This window comes from Phocoena sinus, chromosome 16 (genome assembly GCF_008692025.1).
Source record: "Phocoena sinus isolate mPhoSin1 chromosome 16, mPhoSin1.pri, whole genome shotgun sequence".
Classification (NCBI taxonomy): Eukaryota; Metazoa; Chordata; class Mammalia; order Artiodactyla; family Phocoenidae; genus Phocoena; species Phocoena sinus.
The window spans coordinates 79,847,969-79,862,429 of record NC_045778.1 but is presented as its reverse complement, the minus strand read 5'-3'; the positions used below and the strand labels follow the sequence as shown (position 1 = coordinate 79,862,429).

Sequence of the window (14,461 nt, the reverse complement as noted above, 5' to 3'; positions counted from 1 at the left end):
GGCTTCTCATCACGGTGGCTTCTCTTGTTGCGGAGCACGGGCTCCAGGAATGCAGGCTCAGTAGTTGTGACTCGCGGGCTCTAGAGCGCAGGCTCAGTAGCTGTGGCGCACGGGCTTAGTTGCTCTGTGGCATGTGGAATCTTCCCGGACCAGGGCTCGAACCCGTGTACCCCGCATTGGCAGGAGGATTCTTAACCACTGCACCACCAGGGAAGTCCCATATATATTCTATATATATATTTATATACTATATATATATACTTTATATATTATATATATATAAACTAAATCACTGTGCTGTACACCTGAAACTAACACAACATTGTAAATCAACTATACTTCAATTAAAAAAAAAAAGTCATCTCTACTTGAACTTTTGGGTATTCCCTCCACTTGTCATCTCAGAAAAGGAAGAAATTGGCAGCATCCCTGCTCTAGAAGGGTCCCATGAAAGGTTTTCTAATAACATCACTTCGTTTGGTCTCTCCTGCCCTTCGAGGTTTTCGGTTGTCCATATGGGTGCAGCTATGACACATATACTCTGCCACGTGTTTATGTTTAGAAATGTACCCATGAATCCCCTGAGTGGAAAGAAAAGGTAAGAAGAAGAGTAAAGTGGAGAAGCTGGACCAGGTAATGCCAGGATTTCAGCCAGCTGTGTGTGTGTGTGTGTGTGTGTGTGTGTGTGCGCGCGCGCGCACACATAATTAAAAGTATTTTAGAGCATAAGCAGAGGGCACATGGCCCCCTGCCCAGCAAGGTGGCCTGTATGAGACAAGAAGTGCTCATAAAAAAATGAGAACAAGATTCAACACCACCATTCCATTTCTTCCAGCTGTGATGCAATGCCAGCCACGAGAGGAATCATTATTAAGTCAGTGACAAAGGCAGGAAGCCCAATGAAAATTTTATAAGCTGGTCCAAAACTTTTGTAGGCTGACACATTTAAAGCACGTTTGCAAAGCCGCTGCATGTATTTGCAGGTAAGTGGCAGACTTTGTTAGGTGAATAAAATACCGACTTCAAAAATGTAAGTAACTACTGCTATACTATTTATGCCATGATTATTAAAACTCTGTCCTTAAGAAACACTTTTATCCGCTACTTTATTCCCAGGCACTTAGATTCTTCACTCTGAAGGCTCATTCCACGTTAATCCCACCTTTAAGTGCCTGCCTGTAAATCACAGCGGTCGAAGAGGGAAATTGTGCAAATGTTTTCGAGCCCTTGATCACACATGGTCCCCACTGGTAACTACTGGTCAGGTGAAAACTGTAAAATGGAGGTTTTATTTTCTGTTCAACTGGAGGCAACACACGGTTGAAGACGCAGGAATCCTACAGAATTGGATTTCTGTTGCATCACTGGTTTTAACCTTTCCCTCCCTCAAGGTTCCCTGCCCCTCCCCCACTCCCAGCACTTCCGAGGCCTCTTGTGTTCATTAAAGCTCTAAGGGGGCCTGCCACAGAGGATCCCAGCCCAGCTGTACCCTCACAGCCCTGGTCCTTCAATTAGAAAACCAAGACAATGTTGCCCTTTTGGCTTTAAGAGTCTAGCAATTACTATATATAACATAGATATAATCAGGACTTCCCTGGCAGTCCAGTGGTTAAGACTCCACGCTCCCACTGCAGGGGGCGCAGGTTCTATCCTGGGTTGGGGAACTAAGATCCCGCATGCCGAGCAGGGCGGCCAAAATAAATTAATCAATGAATTAACTGATTAAATAAAAATAAAATAGAGAAACAACAAGGACCTACTGCATGGCACAGGGAACTATCTCAGTATTTTGTAATAAACCTAGATACACACACTCACAGCTTTCAAATTAGCTCCTGATACTTTGCCGAGATGAACTCTAGCTGTCCCTTCACCTTCACTCAACAAGATGTGCCAGGGACCACACAGGTGCAGGGAACAGAGGAAGGAACACAACTCAGCCCTTGTCCCCAGGGGCCCTCTGTCCAGCAGGGGACATGAAGGAGGAGTCCACCAACGGCGCCCACAGACAGAAGCATGTTATGGAACTGCAGAGAGCAGCCTGCAGAAGGGCCCCTCGTGCAGCCGGGTGAATCAAGGAAGACTGGCCAGTTGACTTCCTACACTGTTGGTGGGGATGTAAATGGAAAAAAGCATGGCGATTCCTCAAAAAACTGAAAATAGAGTTGCCATATAATCCAGCAATCCCACTTCCGGGCATGTATCGGAAGAAAATTCTAATTCGAAAAGATACATGCACCCCAATGTTCACAGCAGCGTGATTTACAATAGCCAAGATATGGAAGCAACCTAAATGTCCACTGACAGACGAATGCATAAAGAGGATGTGGTCTGTATATACGATGGAATACTACTCAGCCCTAAAAAGGAATGAAATAGCGCCATCTGCAGCAACACAGATGGAGATTATCATATCAAGGGAAGTAAGTCACATAGAGAAAGACAGTATCGTATATCACCTACATGTGGACTCCAAAATATGACGCAAATGAACTTATTGACAAAACAGAAACAGACTCACAGGCATAGAGAACAGGCTTGTGGTTGCCAAGGGGGAGGGGAGGTGGGGAAGGGATGGACTGGCTGTTCGGGATTATCATATATAGAATGGATAAACAACAAGGTCCTACTGTATAGCAGTATACGGTATATTGAACTATATTCAATAACCTATGATAAACTATAATGGAAAAGAATATGAAGAAGAATGTATATAGGTATAACTGAATCACTTTGATGTACAGCAGAAATTAACACAACACTGTAAATCAACTACACTGTGGGACTTGCCTGGCGGTCCACTGCAGGGGGCATGGGTTCGATCCCTGGTCAGGGAACTAAAATCCCACACGCCTCGTGGTGTGGCCAAACCAAAACAAAACAAAACAACTACACTTCAATAAAATAAATTAAAAAAAAAAAAAAAGAAAGGTTTACAAGTTGAGCTGAGCCTGGAAAAGCTTGACAGATGGAAGATAAACAAAGGGCATTTCCAGGCAGCCAGAAGGGCGTGCACAAAGGCACTGTGGCACCGCCAGAACACACAGGGTAGGATGTGCCAGAACTTCAGTATGGAAACACCACCAGACATCAGTGAGGTCAACCAAAGGAAGCTCTCTTCCCTGTTATACGTGGGAGTCCCCAGTAGGGGTTCCCGTCCCCACCTCTCCCTCGCCCTGGCCTCTCCAGGCTGATCCTCAAAGCAATACCCCCCAAGAACCATCTGAAGAAACTTGGCAGCCTGCTCACAGCGCCTGGAGGACCAAAACGCATTCTTGCCTTTGAAAAATGGGCAGTAGAACACACATGATGTTGTTAGAAGGACTTTAAAATTAATCTTGTGAAGTTAATAGAAGCACATCAATTTGGAAGAAAAATAATCACATTTCCCTCCTGCTAAATCATTATCTGCCCCTCGTTAAGCCAATTATGTTCAAGAAAATAAGTTATTATTTGGGGGGGCGGGGGAATGGAGTCTTGATAAGTGCCTTTATTCCAGCAAATAAAACTCCAAGAGCGAATGCCTGACCTCCTGTATTTATGAAGGTCTGTGGGCAGCCTGAATGATATTTCTTAGACAGAATGCTGGGATGGACCATAACTCCCCTGGTAATCTGTGCATTTTTCCCAGGACATGACCTCAAAACTGCTGTTTGTCTCTCGGAAAGAAGAAACATAGCTGTCTCCTGAACATCCTTAGACAGCCCAGGTGCCCCGCTAACCCCTCCCCCAACCCCCTTAGGCTTCCTCCTCCAAGTCCTCTTGCCCAAAGCACACCCCTCGGGAAACAAGTCCTGCAGGTTTCTAACTTCTCCTCCCAAATATGCGGCAAAGACTTTGCTTCTAACAACACAGTCACAATACTACAGTAAACAACTACAGAGTGCTGACTAGGAGTTGGGGTGACTCCAGCACTTTATTGACACCAGTGGGAGCCATCTGGCCCCCAAGGGGACAGGTGACAATGTCTGGACCTATTTTGGGTTGGCACCGCTGAAGGGAGAGGATTGCTAGTGGGATCTAGTGGATGGAGGTCAGGGATGCTGCCAAGTACCCCACAGTACAGAGGGCTGCCCCCCATGACCAAAATACATCCAACCCAGAATGCCACTAGTACACAGGTCGAGAAAACCTGCTTTACATGAATTCGCCCATTTAACCCTTGAGCAACTCTGTGAGGCAGAAACTACTGTCATCCACGGTCAACAAGTGAGTAAAACTGGGGCAGACGGGCTTCAGAGGCCCAGGGGCATCCCGACCCAGCACTATGGTCCTAGACCGGGCAGCCTCCACTCAAAGTACCTTCTTTGCAGGGATGTCGCCGAATATTGGAGGGACAAGGCACTGAGCCTTAGACAGGTTCCCTCCCCCACATTCAGGCCAGCTGCTCCGGACCCCTTGCTGGGCACCACTGCTCTATCAGCCAAATCTGTACGCGACTCTGGCTGATGAAATTAAGAAGGGAAACCAGAGTGCTGTGAGATCTGGGGGAGGCTGGCCTCTGGTCTCCTCAATCTGAGCTCCCTGACCCCCATGGCCCGCTTGCCCCCTCCCCACGCTCTCTCCACCACTCCCCTCCCTTGTCCCTCAAGACTCCCAGGCCCTGGGAGACTGAGGACCATTCTCCTGGGGCCCTCAGCCCTCACACAACCCTGTCCCGCAGCCCGAGGTTGGCAACACAGGGGACGGTCAATTCCGGAAGGGCTCGGCAGCCCAGCAATGCCGGGAGGGGGGGAATGAGCCAGATCTGGCACAGACCCTATGGAGCTGAGGCAGGAAATTGCAGACCGTGACCTGGGACCAGCCAGGCAGCCGGTGGGACAGGAGTGCAGCAGGAAAGGCGGCCAAGAAGGCCAGGAGGGGCGTTTTAAAGGATGCCCTTGACAAGGAGGCGGCAGCCACCGCGGTCTCGGGAGTCTGATCAGAGACCTCGAGAGCTGGGATGGAGGACACACTCTCAGAAGACAAACTGAACGTGAAAAAAGAACCGAACAGATCCACATGCCTGCAAACCCCAAAGTGCCGAACGCCGCAGGGTTTTGAGTAATTCACTGAATGGCAAAAATCCAGCGGAGATGAGACATGGGGTGTCTCTGGATCCTCGAGGTCTAGGAACAAAGCTGTCAAGTAAACAGGAAGGTGGGGGGGGAGGGAGGGAGGGAGGAAGGGGTTGTCTGAAGGCACCATTTTCTTCTATGGCTAATTCCCTGTGGTTGAGGACCACTGAGCTCATCCCTGAAGCTGGGACACAATTACGCCATCACTCCATCACTCCATCACTCCTCCTCTCTACCTCCACGCAGGTTCAACTGCCCAGGTGAGCAGCTCATTCAGAACGCTCATCTACCCACGATGCCAGTCCATCGCCAGACAACTTGTCTGTAACAAATAAAATAAAAATCAGCAAACTTTAGGAAAAGGAAAGCTCACGAGGCCACACTGCCCTCTTCCAATTAAAAGTCAAGAAAACCATCACCAGAAATTGCGTGTTTTCTCTATAGGAAGTTAACACCCACACAGTAAGCGAATCCGAGCGGTACTTTTTCTGGCTGCAAGCTCTCCCGCACACGTGATCCCTGCAGCTCCTCGCGGGCAGCTGAGAGGTGAGCACAGGCTCTGGGACTCTCCCAGGGCCCCGTGCAGGGGCCTGAGGTTGGGGAGGTCAGTAAGGTGGCACTAAGTGCTGCACCCAGGCCTGGACTCCAGACGTTCTGACTCCTGGTCCAGCGCTCTTTAAAATCCCACGCCACGAAGTCCCCTCACATCACTTGAAGTTACTGCAGTTCTGACTGATTTACCCTTACAGCCTTTTTCAGTGCCTGCTTGGTCATAAAGTCAAATGCTATTTCAGAAAATGAAGGTTCGTTCATTGCAGCGCTGTTCACAACAGCCAAGACATGGAACCAACCTAAAGGTCCATCAACAGATGAATGGATGAAGAAGGGGTGGTACATAAATACAATGGAATACTACTCAGCCATAGAAAAGAATGAAATAATGCCATTTGCAGCAACATGGATGGACCTAGAGATTATACTAAGTGAAATAAGTCAGACAGAGAAAGACAGATATCATGTTATCACTAATATACAGAATCTAAAAAATGATACAAATGAACTTATTGACAAAACAGAAACAGACTCACAGGCATGGAAAACACACTTATGGTTGCCAAGGGGAAAAGGGGGGCAGGGGGTGGATAAACTAGGAGCTTGGATTAGCAGATACAAACTATTATATATATAACAGATAGGTAGCAAGTACCTACTGTATAGCACAAGGGAACTACATTCAACACCTTGTAATAAACTATAATGGAAAAGAATCTGAAAAAGAATATATCTTTATTTCTATAAATATATTATATATACATTAACTGAATCACTTTGCTGTACACCTGAAACTACACAACACTGTAAATCAACTGTACTTCAATTATTAAAAAAGAAAAAGAAAATGAAGACTCCGTTCTAACAAAGAAACAAAGGCTAACACTTAGAAGCAGACACAGTTCTCACTAGCAGGCTTTAGTAACCATCTTCTGAGGTCAATAGAATTCAACAGACCCAGGAATGGGGTCTGGGGGGCTGCATACATTTTAGGGTGGTGAGAATAGGAACTGCCGACGAATATGAAGATGACCAATCTAGAGAGCTTTCCTTATGCTCAAGGGTCCACTCCCCTGACCCCAGCAGCCGTCCTGATTAAGTACACAGCAAAGAACATCCTGAAATCTACGGGACGTAAGTAGTAGAATACACCTCAAAGAAAAAGGCGGCATCTGTCCCCGTTCACATCTCTGTAGGGGTCTGGCCATCTGTTCCGCCAAAGGATTCTCAGGGACTAAAAGGTATGAGATCTTACAACCCCTCGCTCAATGCCCATGTTGCTAACCGGTCCATCACAGCTCTTGCTGATCAATGGAAAACACACGGAGGAGCTCCACATCAGCCTCCTGCAGGGCACACGGCAAGACTACATTTCTGGGTCCCACACGCTGGCCAGGGACGGAGCTCTAAACAAAAGAATGTGACCAGAAGGATGGCACCACCTCCAGCCCTGGCAGGGAAGAAATCTCCTGTGAACTAGCCTTCATCTCTTTCTTTCCCCCACCCCCAAATTAAAAGGCAAGGAGCCCAAGATCCTGGCAGGGGGCAGAGCCACAGGATGGAAGACACCCTGGTCCCTGAATGACCTGATGGAACAGAGCTCCCGGGCCGCTCCCCACCAGCCACGTGGTCTGTGACGTGAAGGAAAAAGGAACGTTCATCGTATGAAGCCAGTGAAACGGTGGGGCTGTTTGTTTACAGCAGCTAGGCAACCCTAATTCAGGACGGAAATCACAATAGTTACATTTATACCTAAAAGTATACCTAACGTATCCATGTAAGTTAAACAAAATCAGCAAGATGGCATCTAAATTGTGTATCACACTCTTGAGGAAAGGCAGCAGCGACTGTAAACAGCAAACAGGCCAGGATAAAGGCCGATAAAGTTTTTGATGAGGGCTTCCCTGGTGGCGCAGTGGTTGGGAGTTCGCCTGCCGATGCAGGGGACGAGAGCAAAGGTCGACTAGGATGCGGAGAAAACTGGATCTCCCTCTCTCTCTCTCTCTCTCATCTCTCTCTCTCGTCTCTCTCTCTCTCTCTCACACACCACACACACACACACACACACACACACAGACACACACACACACGGCTGGTGGGAACATAAAATGGCACGGCCGCATCGGGAAAAGTTTGGGAGTTTCTTAAAAAAGCCAAACTACCTTTCCATTCAACAACTGCATTCCTAGGCACTTATCCCAGAAGATGAAGACTTCCATTCACACAAAAACCTGTGCGTGAATGTTCACAGCAGCTTTACTAGTAACAGCAAAACCCAGACATCCTTCAAACCATGGATACACACAGCAACCTGATTGACTCTCCTGAGAATTCTGTTCAGCAAGAAAAGGCAATCCAAAAAGGTTACATATACTGCAAGATCCCATTCATGTAACGTTCTTGAAAATTACAAAATTATAGAAATGGACAACAGATTAATGGTTGCCAGGGAGGATGCGGAAGGGCAGAGGGAGGTGGGGTTTGGCAACAAAAGGGCAGGAGGGGTCCTTGGATGATGGAAATGTTCTGTATCTTCTTCAATGTCAATATCCGGGTTCTGATACCGTGTGTTGCAGTTTTGCAAGATATAACCTTGGGGAAAAATTGTAGTGGGTACACAGGGTCTCTCTGTACTATTTCTTACAACTGTTGGGTCTGTAATTATCTGAAAATCCGAAAGTTAATGAAGAAAAAAAGGGAGAGCAAGGAGGGAAGGAAGGAAAGAACAAGGGGGAAAGGGAAGAAGGAAGGGAAGAAAGAGAGAAAGAGAGGAGAGACAGAGAGATGGCAGGTGCCCTCGGGCACTGTAGCTCCTCAGCTGTGCCCAGCACAGGACTCACAACTGCCTGTTTCTTTCTCCGTGTCTGGACTACCTGCATCCTCAGAGTCACAAGAGAAAGAACCATTCACAACCCGCTAAGACAATCCTGAATAAGACGTCTGATATTCTGGGCCAACACTGGCACTACAATACATTTTAAATGTTTATAGTGTTTCCAAAGTAAAAAACCAGGTTGTAGAAATATAATATGCCTTAATTTCATTTTTCTGCAACTCCAGTGAATGAAAATGTCTGCATTTCTATTTACTTACAATCAAATCAAATTTTTCTTCCCCAAAGTAGCAGCTTGCTTGCTACTCTAAGCAACAAAGAGGACTCTCAGCAACTCTCGACACTCCCACATTTACTGGATATTACACCACTCCTAGCAATTATCATCGCGCAGGGCTAATCTGAATACACACGTCACAATCCCTAACACCAAGCAAGATGTCACATCCCCCTAATATGGGGGCAAAGCACACCATTAAGACAACAAGTTTGGAAGAGTGGAAGAGACGCATCCCTCCAGCCACCGTGACTGTCAAATCCAAACAGGAAGTCACTCGTCCCTACATTTCTAAACTGCGCTTTATTAAATAAAAAATTACTAAAGCACCGCTCCATGGCGTACCTGGCTTATCGCAAACGCTGATCTCAGGGCTTTGTGCTCTGAGGACATTATCTCAGTGAATCCCCACCGGTCTTTGCAGTAGGCAGGCTTGGGTCCACTTTCCAGATGAGGAAACTGAGGCTAAAAAAGCAGGAATAACTTGCTCAAGGGCCACATTAACAATTAAGAGCCAGAAGTTAAAGATGTCTCGGTGCCAGTGCCCACATCCTCTTTTTGAGGTTTGCCTGGGAGTGGAGAGTGAAGGGCACGCTGAGGTCACCGGTGTTCGTTCAATCTGCCTCTAGCAAAGCTAAAGGGTGGAAAGAGAACCGTAGTCTCGCCCAGGCTGCTCTCCACACCACCTCCATTCCTGTTCGATTGCTGCCATAGACAAATCATCACACCCTTGGCAGTGGAAAACCACCTGCATTCATTATCTCACTGTGCTCCAGGTCAAACACCCAGTGGCTCTGGTCTCAAAGTCAGGTGCTGGCCGGCTGCGCTCCACGGGAGGCTCTAGGATGAATGTTTCCAGGCTTATTCAGGGGTGCTGGCAGAATCCAGCTATAATTGCAGGATTGAGGTCCCCATTTCCCTGCTGGCTGTCAGCTGGGGCCAACCTCAGCTCCCTGAGGCCTCTGCCTGGTAGCAAGTGGACCTCGACATCTCTGGGCCAGCATCCGGGCATGGAAACCCTCCCAGGCTCGAAATCGCTCTGACTCCACTTCTGCCGAATCTCTCTTGTGCGAGCAGACAAAGAAAGTCCTCTGCTTTGGGGGCCCACGTGGCTAACCCGGGACCATCTCTGCACCTCAGGGTTCACAGCCGTGATCTCATACTGCCAAGTCCCTTCTGCCGTGTCACACACCACATTCACACATCCTGGACACTTGGGGGGCCGTTATTCTGCCTTCTATGCCGTCACTGAGACGTGAGCACGCCAGCCTCAGATGTGACGGCTGCATCTTTTCACCTCATCTGAAGAACAGGATCCCCAATGAACACAATTTTACTGGTGTTGGGACGTTTTGACTCTGCCTAGTTGGGGGATGATGGGAAAGTTCATCTGGTCCAACCCCTCAGTGTGACAGCTAGGTCAAAGTTCATGTCCGTGTTAATAAACCAGGTCTGTAAAAACTGACCCACCAAACTCAAGCCCAAAGGGGAGAAATTATCAGGCTGGTCAATTTCACAGGTGACCCATCCCCTGCACCATGAATGGGGGGGGGGGGGGGGGCGGGGGGGGGGGGGGGCCGGGGGGGGGGGGGGGGGGGGCGGGGCGGGGAAGGCCACCAGCGTTTCCTGCCTTTGCTGAGCGAGCAACAGATCAGCTGTTTACTCCTTTCCCGAGTCCACAAAGTAAATAAATAACTGAAGTGTCTCATTTACAAACAATGCTTCTAACAGATTCTAAGTACTTGCAAACATGAGCTGTGATTCATGTTTCCAAATGAGATGGAGTTTTACCATTTTCCTCTCCCCTCGTGATTCATTCAGGGGCCAAGTCACTGGCCGGTGGAAGCCTGGCCGCCCACAGACCCACCAGGGCCCATCTAGGGAAACACAGTCCTGTTGTGAGGTTCCCCCAAAAACACGCTGTGGTTGGTAAAGGGGGATCTCCAGTAATTTTCCCTTCGGCAGAAAGAGGAATTAAACCTCGTGGAAATGAATCCCTACATCCAACACTTACATCTTCCTAGCCAGCCCACTCCCTGAGAACCAGCGGGATCCTCCCCAGGCAAACTCCCAGACACGAGGGCAGCCTGCCTCAAGCGTCCTCGGCTTCCCCTGGCTTCCCCTGCCCAAATCGGGAACTCTAGGAGCTCTAGGCCTGCGTGCCCTCCCCGACAGGGGGTCCAGTTATTTAAAGTTCCTCCTGCTGCTGAAAGAGTTGTGCTGTCTCCTCCTCTCCACCTGGTGAAACTAGGCAGGACAACCCCCCTCCCATCTCCCCTGCCTGACCGCCACTCACATTCTTCCCAGAACTGGTTCCAAAACCTCCAGGATACTCTTCTTCTCTGGAAACTTTCAACTTGGAGTTTTCCTAAAACCAAAGTATTAGCCAAAGGTGTGATGTTAGGAGGGCACTGCCGTGAGTGCTAAGCAAAGCTTCTGGAAGGCATGTGACTTACCGTGGGAAGGACACAACCACGTTCGTGCCCACAGCTGCCTCCCCAGTGGGGAGACCCTGCTTGTGGGTCTCTACTTGTGAATGTTCCCTTTGGTCCATGAGACACAAGGTCACTCACAGGTATGGACACCTCCGGGTTCTCACTGACAACCGTCCAGGTCACCCTGGGAGCCAAGGGTATCAAAGCGACCTTAAAGAGAGGTCCCTCACCCTCTCCTGGTGAGCACAGCGGGGTGACCATGAACTCTAGAAGCCACCACCAGGGTTCAGTTTCAGGATGGAGCACTTACTAGTGGTGCTAGTCTGTCCTTTGCCTCTGAGAAGTGGGAGGGACAGCAGTCCCCACCACACAGGACTGAGACAGCAAGTCCTGAGCAGGAGTGCTGGGCTTCTGCTGCCCCCGCCTGGCCCCCGCCCGCCTCTCCCCGGGCTCCAGCTTCTCTTCCATCTCCAAGCACTGCGTTCCCTGAGGGTCTGCCCTCAGCCCTCCCCTCACACACAGCATCCCAGCAGGCTCACTGCAGCCCAGACGCCCCCCCCCCCCATGCCGCCCCACACCCGAAGTTGATCCAGCAGGAATCTCCACATCCAAACCTCCCTCATCCAATGTGGATCGATGAGGACCTTTCTATCGGGGCTGAAACCACCTGAATGGCCACAGGACGCTGCTTACAAACTCAGCTGCACTCAGAAGTCCAGCTCTGCTGCTGGCCTTTGTAGATGTGCCTGAGCCTCCGAGGCCTAATCTCTAAAACAGGGGAGGGAAGGGAATTCAGCCACAGCGGTCCTGAAGCAGCGCCACCTGTGCAACAAGCCCCTGCGGGCCCAGAGGGGACCTACAACCGTCCCAATGTCCAGGCCAGCTCCACTCTACGTCCCTGGCATCTAACAGAAGCATCACAGAAAGAAAAGAGAGAGCCCTGGGACCAGAACCACCCAGGCTTTCCCAAAGTGGGAGGGTCGAACCACACCAGCAGTGGGAGTGGGCTGCTCCCCGCAAAGGCTCAAGGTCGGGAGGGCAGGGCGGGGCGGGCCGCAGGGTCTGGAACCCCAGGAGGGCACCACCTGGCTTCGGAGGGGAGGCCAAGGCTACAAAAGGCCTTCCAAGTCAGGCAGAGTGCAGCCTGGCTGAAGAGGTGGTCAAGGACGCCTCTGGATCGCGGAGCAGGAGGAAAGAGGGACTGAAGCCAACAGGGAAGCCGTGCGGAGGGGGAGACCAGCCGCGGGCCCAGACAGAGCCTCCGGTGCGCAAGTTAAGAGAAGGCAAGCACCCACAGGCCTCCGCAGGCCAGGCTACCAACCCCCGCCAGGAGGGCGGCAGGGCGCACGGGGCCTGGGGGGCTGCTTGCTTTGCCACTAAGGAGAGCCTCCGACTCTGGAATGTGTACTTGGTCCAAAACGTAAACTTGCAGCCGACCCTCCCTACTCCCCCCAGGAAGCGACAAAGAACAGCGAGGCCAAAACAGGTCCCGCCCTTCGCAACCCGCTCCCGGCCCCGGGGACCCCGGAGCGCTCGGCCGCTGGTCTCCGAGGGTCCCGCGCCGTCCAGGGCAGGACCACCGAGCGGCAGGCGGCGCGATCGCCCAGCCCCGGTCGCACACGCCACCTCCCACCGGGGGAGAGCACAGTTCTTCGCTCTGGTCGCTGCAACTTGAAACTGTCCGCCCGGAGCCGCAGACACTGAGCACAACTTCATCCGAAAAGCAAAAAGGCGCGGCCGAACAATGCCGCCGGGGCCTCCCGGCCCGGCCCGGCCCGGCCCGGCCCAGCTGGGGTCGAGGCGTGGGGGACAGCCCCGGGGGCTGGAAGGCTCCGCCGCCGGGGTGCCCGCCCGAGAGCTGGATGTCGGAGGGGACACCCTCGGGAAGTGACACAAGCCTCCCCCCACCCCCGCGTGTCCCCGGCCCGGCTCGCGCGGGCTCCGGAGCGGGCGCGGGAACAGCGTGCGCCCGGAGTCCGAGGGGGCAGTGCCCGCAGACGGACCCTCAGGCGGGCAGGGCGGGGACGCGGGTTCCCGGCCTCCGCGGCCCCTCCGCGTCCCGCCCGCGCCGCCCGGGCCGCCGGCAACAGGCTCCCGGCGCCCCGCCCCGCCCCGCCGGCCCGGAGCGCGGCGCGCGGGAGGTGCTCACCACGCCGTATTTCTCCTCCCGCTGTGGTGGGGCACCCAGCGCGTCCATGCCGCCGCCCGCGTCCCGGCGCCCAGGCCGCCGCCAGCCGCTCCGCCAGGAAACTCCGCGCCTAGGCCGCCATTTTCCATTCCTTTCGAGCCGCGACAGGATGGGGTGGAAAAAGTTTGCGGCGGAGGCGGTGTCATGTGGGGCGGGGCGGGCGGAGCGTCGCGGGCCGGATGGGAAAGGCCGGGAGCGCCGGCGGGAGGCGGGACGGGCGGCGGGCGGGGGGGCCATGGCCCGCGACCCCACCCCCCGAGGAGCAGCCCCCGCAGGGGCGTCGTCTCCCCCTTGTCCACGGAGCTCTCCCGGGGGTTGGATGTCATACACCCCTCTCAGAGGGGTGCGCCCTGGCCGGCAGGTGGGCAGGGGGATTCTTGGCAATTTGTGAAGCTTGTGGCTTGCAACAGCCCCTGGTTAGACTGGCGCGCGGTGATGTGATGTCCCCAACTCACTTTCCGCTTTGGGAGGAGAGGCCTGGAGCCGAGCAAACCCGCAGGTTCCCTGGGAGGAGCCTTCCCAGGGCACGTGGTTCATTCATTCATTTGACAACCATTAACTGAGCACCTACCCAGTGCTAGGGTGCGCTAGGAGCACCACACTAGCCAAGCCGGGGGTGGGGAGGTGATGAGCAGAATAACAAGAGGTGGACCGGCTCCTAGTGCTTGAGCAGGGACACCCAAGGCTGGTGGCAGGAGATGGTGCAGTGCTGGGCAGGGAGCGCTTACCGGGAAGGTGACCTCTTGCTGCAGTGTGGAATGAGTGCATTTACCCGGAGAGGCCAAGAGGGAAAGGCAGGCAAGTCCCCGCTGGGGCCCAGAGACCTCAGCCTCCTTGGGCCCCCAGAAACTTCTGCTAGCTGAGTAGGATTCAAGGCCTGTGAAGTGGGGAAAAGAGGGGGAAGAGATGCTGGCCTGGAGAGGAACCCCCAGGCCTGGTCTGGAGCAGACACACTGGCCTCTTAGGGACGTGCTCTTCACCCTGTACGAGTTCTCAGACTGTTGTGTTTTCCACAGCAGTAGAAGATGGGGTTTCAGATTTCTCCAAGGAAAAACTTATAACAGCACACACACACACAGTTATTTTTACCATAATTTCAGAAAAGAATAGGTCAAAACC

General features: G+C 52.1%; 1 protein-coding gene across 1 annotated transcript in view; it reads right to left on the bottom strand.

Moving 5' to 3' along the window:
- Positions 1-13,484, bottom strand: part of DOCK1 (dedicator of cytokinesis 1) — a 534,414-nt gene extending 520,930 nt beyond the window's left edge. The window contains 1 exon segment of the mRNA XM_032607328.1: positions 13,304-13,484. Coding sequence (XP_032463219.1) covers positions 13,304-13,351 — 48 coding nt within the window. The 5' untranslated portion in view covers positions 13,352-13,484.
- Between the last annotated feature and the right edge of the window lie 977 nt (positions 13,485-14,461).